This window comes from Venturia canescens, chromosome 5 (assembly GCF_019457755.1).
Source record: "Venturia canescens isolate UGA chromosome 5, ASM1945775v1, whole genome shotgun sequence".
Classification (NCBI taxonomy): Eukaryota; Metazoa; Arthropoda; class Insecta; order Hymenoptera; family Ichneumonidae; genus Venturia; species Venturia canescens.
This window is the reverse complement of record NC_057425.1, coordinates 8,489,582-8,506,863: the sequence shown is the minus strand read 5'-3', so window position 1 is coordinate 8,506,863 and position 17,282 is coordinate 8,489,582. Positions and strand designations below refer to the sequence as shown.

Genomic DNA, 17,282 nt, shown 5'->3' with positions numbered 1-17,282 from the left:
GAAAATCGGTGATTTTGATAATTGAAAAAAATAAGAATTTATTTCCATGTTGAAACGTATATTTTGAAACGAATCTTACAATTTTTCACAACAAATGCAATAATCTTATTTTATACTTAGTTATTTTTTCGAACGTCTTGAAAAATATGTATTGAGCTTCTGTTTCGCAATCGAAAGTATCAACCGATATAAAAAAATATAATATTTGTATAGTGTCGTCTCGACGAGTGTAAGATCGGAATAAAAGAACGAAAACAACGCGTCAGACACCAAGGACCGTAACAAAAACCTCGTCTTCCTCGTTATGCTTCACTTTTTTTACATAGTTACTGGAATGTTAATGTACAAAATGAAGAAAGTGTTTCTTAGAGTTTTCCCTTTCGGAAAAACTCGAAGAGAAAAATTTCTGTCAATAAGTTGACATCACAATGGTGTTTTACATTTCCCTCATTGCGATTAAATATCCATAGATTCTATTTTCGTCGAACTCGCAGCCGCAACATCGATGACTGGGAGATTGGAAGGTACTTCGGTTTTTGGTTCGAGCGGATCAGCCTCTTTTTGAGTCAGAGCTAAACTTTTCCTTATCTCACGACCAATCGCAGCTCCGAGGGGCGGCGGTACAGCGTTTCCGACTTGGCGATGCTTGTCAAGTACGGTTCCATAAAAACGATAGGAATCCGGAAATCCTTGGGACCGGGCACACTCACGGACGCTCACGAGACGAGTTTGCTCGGGGTGTAACACTCGACCCTGAAAAAATTGAAAGTTTTTCAAAAAATCGATCTTCCAATTGAAATCCAAAAGGATGTTCTAGAATTTTTGAATATTAGTCATAAAAGCATATTTTTGGGAAGCACGTGGATAAAAACTTTAAAAAACTGAGTCTTTTCGGAAGGATTAGACATAATTGAGGGATTAAATTATCACCTGTTTGCCCATAGGTTCAGGATTTGTGATCGTAGTCCCGAAAAATCCGTCCCATTCCAATCGCCCGTACAATCCTGCCCAATGGTTGTGACGGTTACCCGTATGGGGAAGACACCAAGGAATCAAAGTGTTGAATTGTCGATCGATAGGATCGCACGATTTCCCGGCGCAACAAGAGCAAACTCCTCGATAAGCTCCGGTACTGCTTTTTCCTGCTTTTTTGTCGTGGTGCGTGTACTCCAATTTCTTTGAGTATGTCCCGTCACTTAATCGCACAACAATGTTCGGCAAATCTCGCCAATCGGAGCCACTCGCCGTCGGTATGTGTGCCATTCTTGCCTCAACCAACGGTGCCATTTCTTTGCATATGTGATCGCGTAATCTCGTCTGATTTTGATTTCCTCGAATCTTAAAAAGAGAATCGTTGTAAAATAGCATTAATTTACTGATTTTTGCTACTGCACATAAGAAAAACGTTTTCTCGTCTTCAAATTCTTCAAATGTCACGAGTGTTTATTTGGAAATTAGTACTGAGTGAAAATGATAAGTTTCTTACCTTTCTTTGGAAATGTGAAACCGCCTCGCCACCGTAAGACATTTCGTCGATGCTGCACCCATTTCTCACGCTCGGTAAATCGGACATTGCGTCTCGAACGTTGATCGTTCTGTAAGGGGCGGATTCGTGCCACTCGCAGTTCGATTGATATTTTTTATCGTCGACAAGAACGCTCAGTTGGCAAGCCCGTTTGCTAAAAACGTGGGTCGGTTCCGGATACATTGGCAATTTTTCACCCGGTGCTGCAGCGAAAATAATCATTCTGCGAAATAAAAACACTCTCATTAATATTTGAATACGATTTGAAAGGTTTGAATTCATTTTAATGTTTCGCGTCTTCGTCTACCTTCTACGAGTTTGAGGAATTCCATAATTTCCTGCTTGAAGAATTCCGAACGTACATTGATAGCCCATTTTCACTAAACAACGCAGAGTCAATTTCAAAACCATCGACCGTTTGAAGGAAACAAAATTTCGTACATTTTCCATGAGAAAAAGTTTCGGTCTGTAGTAATCGCAATAAGCCAAATACGATACGACCAACGAGTTCTTGAACAACGAATATTGTCGAGAATTGAAACGATTCATGCCACTGAAACCTTGGCAAGGTGGGCCACCGCACATCAATTCGACATCGCCTTTTTGTGGTAATTTCTGGCCAGTGTCATCTCGTTTCTCTCCCTGAAATCGTCGAGTTTCATTATTTCTTAAAATATTCTGTTGATCTTGTAAAAGATCTTCACATTCGAAATTATCATTCTCTACGACTGATGAATTATGCTATGATTTGAGTAACTTACATCCATCACTTTTCGTAGTAAAACATTACAATCCTCCGAAAACACCGTGGCTTTGGGATAGTTTAGCCTGTAAGCCCAAGCAGCAGGTTCTTCCTTCTCGATAGCCCATCGACTTTCTATGATACCAGCTTCGTGCAAACCTTCCGATAGTCCTTCAGAAAAAATTGATAATTGATAAGGAATTGAAATAGATAAGAATATTATTTCTATAAACGACACGTCAATGTAGAGCTTTAATTCTTGGGAAAAATATGTTTATAAATTCGAAGAAATAAATTCTAAGAAACTTACCTCCACAACCGGCAAATACATCAAGAGTCCGTAATTTTTTAAGCACAGGCGGATCGTCCACAGGCTTATTGATCAATTTTCTCATTTCGCTTTCTTCCGTAGTTTTGCCTTTGATTTTTCCTTTGCCTTTTGCCTTGGTTTTACCTTTTCCGAGTTGTCCTATCGCCATTGCTTTTGATGGAGGCTCGTCGAAAGTTTTGTCCGAAACGTTATAACTTTGTGTGAAATAGAAACGATGAGGACCTCGTCCGGTCCATTCGTCGATTGAAATATTCAAATTTTCGGAATACATCAGATAACACTTGCCAACAACGTCGAGAAAACGCACGTTGCAAACTGAAAAATATTTGTCAATAAAATAAATGATGAATGAGTTAATTAAATTAAGGTTGATGTCAAATTTTCAAACTTGAAATGCCTTGTTTCTTAAAAATTACCTTCGTCGCTCCAATAAAGCAAATTGAGGTCAACTTGTTGGACCAGCGACGCGCCTTTGTGAGTATTTTCGGGTCTGTATAATTTGGTAACTTTAATCCAAATGTCATTAGACGATACGAGCTTGTCAGTTGTAGTCGCATAAATAGCATTTATATAACCAATGTTGAATGGCTCGGGTGTATCGTAATTGGAGCCTTTGACATGGTCCGAAGATTTTCGATAAAACTCCGGATACATGTCTTCGTCGACTTGATCTTTTTTAGGTTTCGGAGGATCGACCAAACCCGAAGTGTATTTGAACTTGAAGGATCCTGGTACCAGATAGACGGCATTTCCGACCCGGAAATCATTCCCTTTGTACTGAACAAGACCGTATTCAACTTCGCGACTGTTTTTCTCTTCACCTCTTTCGAATACCTGTTACAAATTTCGGTTTTTATGGCTTGGAAAAAGAAGATGTTCAATCCTAGATCTCTGATGGGCTTGAAAACGACTCCAATTTTATCTTCAACATGAATTGTTTCTTGTGGGTGACAATTAGATTTAATTGTACACCGCTCTTTTCGGTTTTTTAATTATAAACGAGGAATCTATAATAATCTTCGAAAAATTGTATAAAAATCGTTTCCTGGAGTCGTTTTTTTCTGTTCCATCAGTCAAAAGTTCAAAAATGATTAAAAGGCACAAACTTTGGGTGTGTATTGCTGTTGCAAAGCTCCAAACCGAGCACAGGCGGGACAAAATCTGTGACTGATTTCGGCTCGAGGACACTCTGGATCGGGAAGGGGATCTTCGAATCTCGCAGTCTCGGCCGTGTAACGTTTCTGATAAAAGAAAGTTTTTCCGTCTTGATCTTTAATCTCGTTCTCCATGCTGTATTCAGTATTGCCTGAAAAAGTTCAATAAAGGAGATGAAAACGAAATGAATGTAAAAATAAAGGAAATTTAAGTTTGCGGACGGATAAATCTTACCTAACTCAGCCCAATTTTCAGGAATATCATGCCTGATAACTTTGCACTTTGACGAAATCGAAATGAGAGGAACGTCGTCGCATTCGTCGATCAAAAATAATTCCATCGGATCGGAGGTTTCACCGAGAATTGTGTCGCTGCCCCGACGATACCAATTTGCGTGGAACAATCTTAGGCCATTTTTGTTTTGCCACATGTACATTACTTTAGCGATTTGTAACGGAATCGTTGGATCACTGGATTCGATCATAACGCAGTCGTTCGTGGAAATTGTTTCAGTTCCAACGGTAGCTGAGAAGTAAAACTTCCTACGACCATCGTCGAATATTTCTGAACCTTGCCATTCGACTTGCTTCTTTAAGCACTTTAGCGATTTTATGATTTTGTCATGCGTATTTTCACGAATGTTTTGCGTTAAAGCTCGATACTCTTCCTCGTCCTCTACGTCAGAGTCGTCTGCCTCTTGAAGTGCCATGTTTGGACATCGACGTTGTACACAAGATTGTTTGCTTCTTCCTGTGCCACCAAACTTTGTCATGTCTTTGCAAGCTGCACATGCACCGCAGTCAGATTGTTGACAGGCTTCGCAAACTCCGCACCTTCTTCTTCTTGGACCCTGAAATAAAATGGAGTATAAAATAATCGACCCAAACAAACAAACCCAAACACTTTGTGCTTCTGCACCCATCCAAATCTTTCCAAATATCATGAAATTCCTATGAATATTTTTCAAATTGTTTCAAGTCTCCTCAAATTCTCTTTGAATTATGCTAATTTGGTGTTTAATTTTTATTTATCAAAGTATATACTAACCCCTGATTCTTTGACCTTATCTTCAGCCAATTGTTCAGTGAAGAAAGTCTCAAACATGTTATTGACCAATTGAGTGGTAGTGGCTTTAGTCCATGATGGTTTTTTCGCCTTTTGTTGAAGGCGTTCGGTTCTACGACTAGCCAATCTTTTGCCAAGAGTGACTCCAGCGAGATTGACGAGAGCTCGCATACACGGACTTGTGATTAACAGAGGATCTTCGGGATTGGCTGATTGGTCGAACGAGAGAACTTGATCACAAATAAACTGAGAGTGTCGGAGCAACGAATCTTCGGTGAACGGAGCCAAACCTTTAAGAGGTACGACCGTCTGAAATAAACAAATTTCAAAATAATTTACTCATTTTCAAGTATCCGCCAAATATTACTATTTTCCTGCTTGATTACCTGTAATTTGTTCACGAGATCCTCGTAAGTCGGATCTACCTCGTCTAGTAGGAATTCGATCACCATTTTGCTCATATGAATTTTCTCTCTGACAGCAGCCATGAAAGGTTCGTAGGCTTCAGACGGTTCCATCAAAATATATTCCCCGAAAGCTGTGTTGAAGCCAATTAGAGCGAGCTCACCACCGTCAAAACCAGAAACCCACCACTCATTTATCGGCCCCATATCTTTTGTTGGTACACCACCCTCTGGACTCGGATCTTCTTCATAAATTGCTTTCATGTAACCCGAGAAATAAAGCAGTACATTCTTCTCTATGAGGCCAGTATCGAAAGGACACAAGTGACCGTTTTTGTCATATACACTGTAAATTGAATAAATAAATTATAAAAATTGGTCATTTTCTAGAATTAACACTTCAAAAAAACTTCCATTCAAATTTTCATACTATTATTTTACTTATTTGACTATAGTAATGGTATAGATTGAAGCAGTGTCTACTTCTAAAATGACCGTACCTGAAATGTGTCAACTTGTTTTGAGGCCTCTCATCGCTCTCAAAAATAGCTTCTTCATTGCCAGTAAACAGAGATAATCGGGGATCAGTGAGAGAGACAAACTCTTCCATAGCTCCATTGGGATGCCCTGGATATAATTGTATTTCATTTTCTGCCAATTTCTGCCTACAAATTTGACATCTCGACTGGGCTTCGGGAGCCTTTTTGACTTGACTCTTCGTGGCTTTTGCATCTTTTGCATCTGCCTCAGTTTTGATTTTTTTTTCAACAGGAAACTCAATTTCGTCATCTGCTTCATTATCTGTACTGTTTGTGTTAGGTTTTTCCTCTTTGATAATGGTTTCTTGTTCAACGGCTGGTGGATCTTTGATATCTGACATCAGCAAGTTTTGTTCACCTTCTTTTTTGGACTCGCCATTTTTCCTTTTTGCTTCTTGTGCAGCAAACATTCCCACTATTGAACGCTCACTGTTTAGAAAGGGTTTTCTAGAACGAAAGCTCCGGGTTTTAGTTTCACTACTACCTTGACGCAGGCCACGAGGCTTTGGAAGGGCTTTTTCTTCTGACGAATCAAACGAGCCGCATTCGGCAGCTCTGGGAACGTCCGGGTCTTCGGTTTCCTCGACATTGCCTGTTCGAAGCGTGGATTCTGAACTTATGTTGATTGACTGATTAATTTCGTTGCTATTCTTACCGTTCAATAAGGCTTTTTTTTTCATATTCGTACTCAGTACATTGTCAATTTCATCGTAATGATTTTCCTTCTCGTGACTGTCACCCGGTGAAATAACCGCCGCAGGCATTTTTGTTCAACATTTATTTATAGACGACGTATTGCATTTGACTCGCAATTTTGATTTTTCCCGAACAGTAACGGTTTTTGCCAAGCACACTTCCAACAGCCACTTCCGGTATAAACAAAATTATACTTGTTTTCTCTTTGTTCGTTCGTTTCTTGGGCACGCACGCTTTCTTTGTTTGTCGGTTTACCGCCAACCTTGCTTTTGTCATTCGAGCTTCGAACTCCTGTTTTGTGGCCCACGTCTTTTTTATTATTTTGCAAGTACACTCGGCGCGCGGCAGCTGACGAATAACTGGCGCCACATGCTGGACACAGCAATACAACGAACTACGAGTTTTTTTGAAATACCTTTTATTACTTACCAACGGTAGAAGCTCATGTGAATCATTGGTAGGCAAAAATGGAATTGGTCATTCCAACTTTATTATATTGTTTTATTCCTTTTGACGTGCGAACGTAACCTCAAATTGTAAAATGAAAAATAAACATACATTTACTCTAAATTTTTATGCCGTAAAAATAGATATATTTTTGTAATTCCTCAGTTTTAACTGACTGTTCTCGATAGTAGATTTTTCGTTAGTGAATAAGGAATCGTAATAACGTAACCCGAACGTTTTGCTCGACTGGAAAATTACCATTTCCCTGTACATAACCTCGATTTCGAATTTGACAGCAGTGCGTGTGCGCATTTTAATAATCCACGATCATTGTCAACGTTGTTAACTATTTAATCCAAAGAGTAATGTTCGGCAATAAAAAAAATAGAGTTATTCCACCGAGACCTCCACATCCATTGCCTGAACAGATAATCGAAGATCTCAAAAACGCAAACAATTCTGATGTTGCATTCAACATTGTCAGAAATGGTAATGATCATGAAATCATTCAATCTCACATTGAGTGTATTAAAAGTAAAATTAAAAAATCATGCAAATTTCAAAAAAGTATGCTACAGACAAACTTTTTAGTCAACATAATAGTGAATCATTCATTGAATGTTTTATACTAATTTCTTTTCAGATAAATCGAACGGAGAAGATTTACATTTTCCCACAAATGCTAATGATCCTGTCAATGTGTATAAAAAAGTTCAGACATATTTGGACGTGAATGAAGTATTAACGATACTGGATGAAAAGCTTCGAGCAAACATTGATGCTCTCAAGGCTATAGATGAAGATATTATGAAATTGGCACAAGAAATAAAAGGCCAAGCTCAAGCAGCTTTGATAGAGTGACGATAAATCAATATTTTGTTTTATTAATTTCATTTTTATTGTTTTTTGTTTCCAATACTAATTGAGTACAAGTCCTTTTCTCCATCTAATTAATCATCTATAACAAAACATAATCGATATTTTTGATATAATCTATCATACTAAAAACTAACACAGTTTGTGCTCAACTGGGAATGACAAAAAGTTTCTACAATTCGATACCCTACTCCAATCTATTCAGCATTCTTATGATTACTATTAAATTTATGTACTAATTGAACAATTGTCGAAATTCAAGTGGCAGAGGATGGGATGCCCGAATATGGTTTCCAAAACAATAAGGAAAAAATATATTGATTAGCAATATATCGCGAAATTATCTGGCAAAACTTCTTGAAAATAGTAGCAATATTGCAATAATTTAGTCAATGGACGGTATGGCTATTCTCAATTTTTTATTATTATATAGAGAAAATATTACCAAGTCTAGCCAAAGTCGAAAGTGTATAAATTTGACGAAAATTATGCAACATCAAAGGAGAATCATTAAGTTTTTCTGACTCATTTTTTCCATTTTGTATGCATCAATAGAGACGCAACTTTTTTCATTGTGTGGAAATGTTAATAATCGGTCAAGAAAATTTCTTTTGTAGATTTTGACCAACAGATGTGAGTAGTTGCTTCTTTAAAATCTTCGCAATTTTTCATAAAAGTTCAAAAAACCTTTGCCAAATGACAGTAGTTAAAAAAATAATCTCAATACAATGACGCATTAAAAAATGTCTCACCAGAAAGTAGAAAAAATTAAAACTCTTTAAAACATTTTTTCACATAGTATCGACATGGTAATTTCGGAATTTCGAGCTATTGCATCAATCCTTATTGCTAATATCAACAGGTAATATATTTATCCACCTAACACAATATTTATATGCCACAGCGTATAAACTTTTGATATGTGCTCGCTGTGACATTTCAATGCTATAATTATTTTTTAGGAGCAATTATAGATCAATTGAATTGCTGTTAAAATTTCCTGACGAAAAAGGCACGTTGACAAAATTCAGGGTACACAGTTCGGATTCGTAAAGGCACGACAATTTTTTCTATGTAAAATCTCATATATCCATAGAATATTTTTTGTTTAGTAATTCATCTCAGCTCCAAAATAATATTTAAATAATATGCTCCAAAAGTATCACAAAAATCTGATTCACAAAAAACAAATCAATCGCATTTCCATAATACTGTTTAAAGTAATAGGTATACACATCCCTTTGAACGATGAAAAACCAAAAAATGCATTTCGACTACAACCAATTCCCTGTGAATTACTATGTGTTTGAACAAAAATGCAGAGAAGTTGCATTCTCTTAAGAATACTAATAAGGCGGTGTAGTTGGATCGTAACGAACCGCAGGATCATTAAGATAAGCGCACCACGTGAAACCAGGTGGATATCCTGAAAAATGTTTGGTAACTCAAGATTATTTCCTGAAAGACAACACATCCTCAAATGCATACAGGATTAAATGAAATTTTTTATTTTTTTTATTGAGTGATTATATCCTGAAAAATTTTGCCTGTACAAAAAAGCCGATCATAATATTCATGTAGATTATATAGAACGCTTAAGCCTGGAAAATGTTCACTCACAAATACAAGCAGGGTATATTTATTTTTCATTTTATCCTGAAAAATTTAACCCAAAAATAGCAGGGAGATAATTCCATTCGTGGTGAGTTAAGATTTTTGTGTATTGTGACGTACACTAATGAGTGGAAAAGAGTTATTGTCATTTTTTGTTATTTTTTTCTATACGTAAAAATCATTGTATGCGGGGAAAAAGAATTAGATTGGATTTACTATTCCAGAGAGAAAGTCCGTTATAAAGACTTGCTAGGGAATATACAATGTAAAAATAGCAAATTGGGTGTGATCAATAAACTGTGACAGGAAGCGAAGGGATTAGGATCCAAAATTAGGACCTTGGGAGCTTGACAGTACTTACGCTCTGGATGATAATGAACGATTCTTAAGTGTTCAAAGCGTGCCTGTGAGAGAGCACAGATATTTGTTCCACCTTTTGTCCAGCTGCGTGCGAGTATCATTTTTTTGTTAGTAACAACGTTTAACTCGTACAGATTACCAAAAAATGAATTTAGGCCCTTTTGACAGAGTATTTTTCATCCGATTAAAACTACAAAAAAGATTTTTACTTGATGAATGAATAGATCAATATTTAATAAATCTTCCAACAGAAATACATGTGTGTATACATAAATATATATATGCATTTATATTTTCATATTGATTGCTTTGTTAATTAGTTATTATTCGGACGCGATAACATTTGTGCAATAACCATTGATTGGATCGTTTTTTTTTCTTCTAACTTTTATCAACGATCGTACTTCTCGTGTTCTATTCTTAATGTTCACGATATTTGATTTATTATTATAATAGTAAGTATCGAATTGCTGATATAAGTACACGATAAGTACAGTATAAAAGTCAGCCGCTTATTAATACATATAATATTCATATATTAATTTAGACATCGTTATATTTCTCATTCATTTTGTTATTCAATGAAATTTACAATTTCATTTAGGACGGATTTAAACAATATGAAAGAAATAACATTTACGACACGCATACACATACAATTATTGAATTTTGTTGCGTTTAAGGTACTTTGTTTCATTTTTTTCGCCAGACTTCTCAAAAAACAAAAAAAACGTTGATAAGTAAAAAAGTCGAACTTCAAATCGTTTAAAAACAATCGTCAATACATTTTGCTATCACGAGTCACCGATGCGCAAACAAAAATGTCAAAAAATGGACGCATCGCTCTTCAAATAGACGATAAATAAAACGTGGAAAAGTGTGTAAATCATTAGAAACGTATATAAAGGCATTTTCTTAACTAATTGTTCCCGGATCAGATAGACCGTACGATCGACTCATACACTTTTTTGTTTTCTCATTTTTGCACTCTTCGTACAAAATATTCTCGTATGTTTTCAATATTCGAGTAAGCCAGTGCAAAAAGACAAGGAAAGAGTCTCCATCCATGGCTAGATGTTATCTATTTTAGTCAGGTCCAATGAAAAATAAAGCAACAGCAAATCCACCACCGTTAAAATATTTCCTCGTTTACTATCGGCAGGAGAAATATATTGTTTAGTCAAAAATTTTTAAGCTCTTTGCGGTAGAGTACAACGATGGAAGAAAGGCACGGTACAAGGCACATTAATTATGTCTACTTTAATGTTATGATCACCTTACCATATTTTTTTATATAAGAAAACAAATTATTTTCAATAATTGATTTTCTTTATCGATAAAGAAAGCTCTTAATGATTGGTTTTGATTGTCAGATAACTGAGTACTCACAGTACTAAATAAACCTATTTTTCAAGCGTATTTAAGAAATTCAATCTTCTCAAATGAAAGAAACTTTTGTAGAAAAAAAAAATATCAAATGGTCTCTGCAACTATCACTGGTCAACGTTATAAATTCAAAAATATTAACGTTACGAGCTGCCATCGTTTCAATTGAATTCTACAAGAATCTCGTACAAGTTGACTGTCAGAAAGGCAGCGGCGTGTAAAATGCAATTACGCTGGACATAAAATGACAAATTGCATCTGTCGACCGATCAAACTCAATTTCAATAAAAACTCTTGGCCCCGTGGCTCAACTATTTTATCTTGTTAACCTCAAAATCGTTCGCTTTGAAAATCTGGTAAACAGAACTGGTTTTTTTGTCTCAAAACCAAGTGGGCAAAGCAAATGGTAGGGCAACTTATTCTATTTTGAAAGTTCAGTATAACAAAATTTGTTCCAAAATAGAGTTTCGTCAGGAACATGTGCACAAGGAGAACATCATTTGAACACTCCTTTTAGCAGTTGCGTCGAGATTATTCCAAAACCATTTTTCAACATTGGGCAAATAATAAATAGTATTGATTTCATTAAAATCCCTTGAAAATGAATTAATGAATCTTGATGCTTGGCGTTGGTAAACTCCAGTGGAATCGTTAAGTGTGCATAATGGAAGTGCGGATTGATTTTATCTCGGTTGTTTATTTAAAACCGAAATCCGGTAGTGTGAAAAATTTGCGTACTGTCAACTTGCCTTTGGGCTTGTATTTAAGATGATCCTCGATATATTGACAAGGACAGCGGGCGGAGACGCAGTGACGCGGAGGTACCGATTGTCCACCGATGCCTCTATTGCGCTCCTGCGAATCTATTACCAAATCGAGTCTGTGCCGCACGAAATGACGCGCCCATCTCGATGCATATCTCAGCAACAGCAGCTCCGCCCGCTCCTGCCAACACAGACACCATCACCGTTTTCAACAAAGGGAGCAAAGCTCAATAAGACACAAGCGATAGAATTCATTAAAAGCATCAAGACACAAATTCTTAAAAAATCCTATGGTACTATTAAACGGTCATTTCGACTCGGGCCAGAAATTTTTGTTGTAAGCTAAAAAAACATGGAGAAAGCATCAATTCTTTGAGAGTTATGCACTTGGGTCGAGAAGACCGAGGGTAGGGACGATTAGGACACAAAAAAATGATAGTAACCTAACATAAAAAGATGTTTAGACATGAATATTTTGCGAACGAGATACCAAAGCGGTGAGAAAAGCGTAAAAGCGTGAGTTTCAATCAACAAGATTAGCACACATCGTGACTTCAGAGAAAAAAACGTGAAAATAATGCGTTACGATTACAGTAATAAACTGCAGATTTATCACATTATTCTTCGAATGTATGAAGTAGGAAGATACTTTATGATGCATTAGCTAAAATAACGTACGCTGGATTAGTAACACGATTGCCAGAGTAATGGATAATGGAGCATTCGCAATTGCCTGAAATAATTAGTATCGGAATGTTCGTCTAGTTTCCTTAAAAATTGTAAGGATTCTATAAATCTGCTGAGCAACTGGCTTATCGAAAACAGTTTTAAAAACAACGAAAATAACGATCCCGAAATCTTCCGCCTGACTCACCGTACCGGAAATCTTAATCGTCGCGATTGTAAAATTAAAATATATCAAAAAATAGATATATAAATATTAATACAGTGCGATACAAGCAATTGGTAATTTGCTCCTAAAATTAATTAACACGTCTATCGACTTTATAAGCCGTTTTATGACTGTAAAAAAACGACGCTATCCTCTGGATAGTTAAAGAGCTTTTTTAAGTACGCGTTATCCTTGATAAGTGAGAATCGCTCGTTCGTCGCGTTGATTCGTATCTGGAATGTGTTGGTTAAAGATCAAAATTATTTTACTACCTAAATTCACTATAATACGAGGGTGTGATGTATCAAATTTGTTGTTATGTGGAAAAAAACGGGGCAGAAAAAATCGCTTCTGTTGCCCCTCGAAAAATCAATCGCGATTCTTTCGTGCAAAACGCAACTTCGAATCGTCAGAAACCACGGTCTCGCAGGAAACTGCTCCATCTCGGACAAAAATCCCGTCCTTGAACACGTGGCTTATTGCGTAACCATTCCTCAATGTATTGACAGGGACACAGGGACGAAGCGAGATGACGAGGACAACTTGGATTACCACCCTCCTCATCGACCGTCCAGTCCAAACGACGGCGAAGATAATCCTTTCCCCAGCGTTGTATATATCGGCATAATACTTGCTCACTTTTACCCTATACACCGTTTTTGATGCAGAACGAATGTTTTTTCCAAAATAAATACAACATCAATTTAGCGAGTGGATTGTAATGAAACTTAGTATATGCTACTTGATTAAGAATTCAATGGCGTAAACGGAAAAACATCGAGAAATTTCGAACTTTGATTTGTTACTAATAACGTTGCTGAGTAAGTATTTCATCATTAAAAGCATGAAAGTTTTAGTTTTCTTATTCTCGAAGCTCCTTCGATAAAATCCAATATTTTAAAACTAAAAGTTGAAAACTCTTTGATTTCTACAATGTTTATCAGCTAAAATGAATCTTCATTTTTTTCCCCGATTTCCTTATTTAGCCAGTAAATCCTCAATACGAAATGTGCAATGGCCTAGTGAAATACAGACTTTTGAAGAATAACTGCAGTGTGCAAAGAGATATGGGACTGAATGATTAGCGACAATTAGAACTCACCTGTTTACGAGATAATCGAGTGGTCGAGCTTCCCTGAATAACAATATCGCTATCGTCGATGTCCATTCTCTGCTGCAATTCTTGCCTTCGTCGATTTTCACTACTCTCATCTCCACCGAGAATCCTACCTTCTCGCTCTTCACGTTCGATTACTTCTTGAAGTTTTTTCTGAATTGAGAATATATAAAAGCGTTATAACATTTATTTCGTCGTCTTCAAATATCGTCACTTTAACTATAAACCGAGATCGTGCCGAATATTCAAAAAAATTTTTTTTAATTTGTTCAACTTACGACGCAATCCGTAGTATCGAAGTATATGAAACAGAGATTGACTTTGTGGCACGATATTTTTCCTCGGTCATCCAATCCGAGAATAATTTTGTGACGTAACAAGTGCTTGTTCACCTGTGCCATGCATTTCTCCAAATTGTGATTGAGTTTTATCTTAATGAACATGCAGAGAAATATCGCTGCAGCATTCAATATAAGCCACATTATTCCAAGACCAAAAAGAGTCAGCCCAGTTACACCGGAGAAAAGAAGACCAAGAAGTATGACAAATGCTGTAAATATCCACAGCACTAGAATTCTTTTGTAGCAAATATTGTACATGTTGAAACGCACGTCGTTCACGAGCAATTCCATTATGTGCACGTAATCCTCCACCGTAAGCTGAAAAACGAAAATTCGAACTTCAACACAATAAGTGCAAATGATAGTTATTATTTTTTGGTTGACTTCCTGGTTTTTATTGCAAAATAACGATTAATAATAAATTGATATTTAATCGAACTATCCGAAAAATCGTTGAAATTTGTAATGTTACAAGTGAAATATGAATTTTCATCAAACACCAGGAATCTTATACAATTTTGTGGACTGTTTTTTTTTTTCTCTTCAATTTAAGGATGTACAAATAATAGAGTTGGAGCAAAAAATAAAGAATATTATGAAGTGTGTTTGAAAAGAATTTTCCAAACAATTTTAGAGCTGATTATAATTATCTGTTATAATTGTTTGTCTGATTGTCTAATAAGTTTATAAAATGATGAAATATTATTAGTGAAAAGAACTTACAGTGAGCCCCTGAGCCATAAGTTCTTCAGGGACGAGTTCGGGCCTGAATTTTGCTGGTGTAATCCATGGCCATCTGGTATTAACAGGCAAGAGAGTAACGATGGTATCGCCATTAGCGAATCCTTGTCTTATATTGCCAATGGGAGTGGAAATGACGTTGCTTACAGTGTTCCGACCATTGGTAGTATCTCTAAGATCAATGGTTTTGAGCGACGCGCTTTTAGGATCCGATACGCGAATATCAGAAGGCACATTGATTTCTGGGCTCTCAGAAGATACAGAACGGTTGAGTCCCGATCTGTCAAGATTTATTTGGACGGATTCAGTTGCTATCACAGCACCACTGTATTCGTTTGTATCCTTGTTTCTAGCGTCTGATTTTTCAACAGCTTTGGCTATTTTGTCCACGTTCACAGCAACTGATTCTGGCTTTATCACTGCAGGAGTGGCCACTCTTGCTTTTTGAGCTTCTTCAGTCGCTGCTCCTTGGGAATTTGCAATTGGAGCAGCGATTTTGGCTGGCGGAGGATCTTCCTCAAATTTTACCCAATTTTTAGGCTTTGTAGCTACCTCTCCGCCTTTAGGAACAACCGCATTGTCTGTTGCATCTGTGGATACGACTGCAGCTGCGGAACTCATTTTAACCCAAAAATTTACCGATTTGTGCTTTCCGATACTTTTTTTCTCACTCGTTCACTTTTATCCTCTTTGAAGATTTGTCATACTCGCAACTGTGAATATATAATCGAGTTTTAAATTACTGTTAATGACCAATAACCACAGATGTGACAATACGATGTGACATCAACAAAATTGGGGCAAAGATAGAGGATCCACATAATTTTTTTTGTGTGCTTCGATAAAACAAGGAGTGCCCCACTCCATCAAACTTGATTTGTTAAGCACATAAAACGTTCTCGTGCTTTTATCCAAATGACGGGAGGAACACAATGCTCGAATGTATTGAACAAATATAGTTGAGCGTGTGTCTACACGGTATACGATCAGGAGAGAGACAGAGATAATAATAATAATTGTAAAAAATATTCAATCGAAAAAAATGAGTTCATAAAAGCAGCGATTATAAACGATTTGCGGCGCGCGCACTCGTGACACTTGTATGTGTAATTTATTGCGATCGAAATATGCCAAACAAACTTGATTCACGGTGAAACATTTTTTCCCTCCACGCGATATCAGAGATAAAATACCCAAGATGTATAAAATAAGCAACCGCGAACAGCATTCAGTATCTACCGGTCTCAATTCGATAGAGTTACATTTAAAATTCCATTTCTTTCATTTCCATGTTCACTGTATGCCGTTTTTTTTAATGTAAAAATGTCGTTTTTTTTATTTTTATATTTCTAGAATTTTATTGTACCTGATTTGCGTTGGGTTGTCTCATGACCGTTCCAGCGACAAACACCACACTCAACCCGCACACACAATCCACACAATCGTGTCTCGACAGAGGCACCAGCACGGAATAAAAAAAAAACGAAGAAAAAGTTATATGTATACGTATGTTACAGGAGGCACGTTGCGTGTTTTCCTGTTGCGATGTTGCTTATACATACTAACGTATCAAATATGTATATACCTACCACCTACCTGTTTAACGGACAGAGGGGATACGATACAGCACTCACCACTGCGAAATCAGGCTCGCTCGGACCGCTACCTGCGCATTTTTTTATAAGTCAATCCAATATTTTATATGATTTTTACATTTTCATCGAATTTTCCGTCATTCTCAGAATTCGAATTCAAAAAACGATCAAAGCGCTCCAAGGATGAAATAATGAAAAACGCGTATTGAAATGTTATACTCTCGCGTCGTTCAAAATTTTTCGAACCGCCTAATGCAACATTTTTTTAAAACCATTCACTTTTTTCATGGTCCCACATAGGACAACGAATCGTATAATGACGTAACTCATTTTGTGGAAGAATGTATTCTTATTATTTAACACCTGAAGATTTGGTGGGAAAGAGACGTTTGAAAAAAAACTTTCGCCTATACATTCTACGGCCTCTTATTTCTCATTTACCTGTGCGCCTTGAATGTCGAGCCGATCAACGTATTTTGTACATACATTTTATTATGAAGCAAAAATCGATCCTTTCCCAATCCCGGACCAACGACCTCCAATTGTATACATTATATATGTAAGGGAAAACAAATTAAATAGGGCACGATTTTTGATGTAATCGAAATTCCCACATCAGCATTTTCACTCGCAAGTGCGACACGAATGCCAAGGTCGTCACGAGAAACGAAAACATAACCTCGAAAAAAAAT

At 36.7% G+C, this 17,282-nt stretch overlaps 3 protein-coding genes across 10 annotated transcripts; 1 reads left to right on the top strand and 2 right to left on the bottom strand.

Moving 5' to 3' along the window:
• Positions 1-37: 37 nt before the first annotated feature.
• LOC122410920 (DNA (cytosine-5)-methyltransferase PliMCI-like) lies at positions 38-6,824 on the bottom strand. Of its 4 annotated transcripts, XM_043419399.1 has the most exons (14): positions 6,417-6,824; positions 6,246-6,353; positions 5,723-6,176; positions 5,205-5,568; positions 4,801-5,127; positions 3,988-4,603; positions 3,705-3,904; positions 3,015-3,432; positions 2,578-2,913; positions 2,287-2,438; positions 1,833-2,167; positions 1,487-1,748; positions 931-1,338; positions 38-753 (listed from the first exon to the last, which is right to left on the bottom strand). In XM_043419399.1, the coding sequence occupies exons 1-14, from the start codon at positions 6,523-6,525 to the stop codon at positions 457-459; spliced, it is 4,386 nt and encodes a 1,461-aa protein (XP_043275334.1). In that variant the 5' UTR covers positions 6,526-6,824; the 3' UTR covers positions 38-456. The 4 variants fall into 4 exon arrangements, with proteins under 4 accessions (XP_043275334.1, XP_043275333.1, XP_043275332.1 ...); XM_043419398.1 differs by having other exon boundaries at positions 6,246-6,824; XM_043419397.1 differs by having other exon boundaries at positions 5,723-6,353.
• Positions 6,825-6,989: 165 nt separating this feature from the next.
• Positions 6,990-7,776, top strand: LOC122410927 (UPF0449 protein C19orf25 homolog). The gene is made up of 2 exons (XM_043419410.1): positions 6,990-7,393; positions 7,548-7,776. Exons 1-2 carry the CDS (start codon positions 7,270-7,272, stop codon positions 7,763-7,765), a joined length of 342 nt encoding a protein of 113 aa, XP_043275345.1. The 5' UTR covers positions 6,990-7,269; the 3' UTR covers positions 7,766-7,776.
• Positions 7,777-7,778: 2 nt separating this feature from the next.
• LOC122410923 (transmembrane protein 268) lies at positions 7,779-17,180 on the bottom strand. 5 transcript variants are annotated; one of them, XM_043419402.1, is made up of 7 exons: positions 17,032-17,180; positions 16,592-16,661; positions 14,978-15,708; positions 14,192-14,572; positions 13,899-14,066; positions 11,890-12,085; positions 8,979-9,206 (listed from the first exon to the last, which is right to left on the bottom strand). In XM_043419402.1, exons 3-7 carry the CDS (start codon positions 15,614-15,616, stop codon positions 9,127-9,129), a joined length of 1,464 nt encoding a protein of 487 aa, XP_043275337.1. In that variant the 5' UTR covers positions 15,617-15,708; positions 16,592-16,661; positions 17,032-17,180; the 3' UTR covers positions 8,979-9,126. The 5 variants fall into 5 exon arrangements, with proteins under 5 accessions (XP_043275339.1, XP_043275337.1, XP_043275336.1 ...); XM_043419403.1 differs by lacking the exons at positions 16,592-16,661; positions 17,032-17,180 and adding exons at positions 9,756-9,838; positions 16,362-16,543 and having other exon boundaries at positions 9,069-9,206; XM_043419401.1 differs by lacking the exons at positions 16,592-16,661; positions 17,032-17,180 and adding an exon at positions 16,362-16,542.
• Positions 17,181-17,282: the final 102 nt, after the last annotated feature.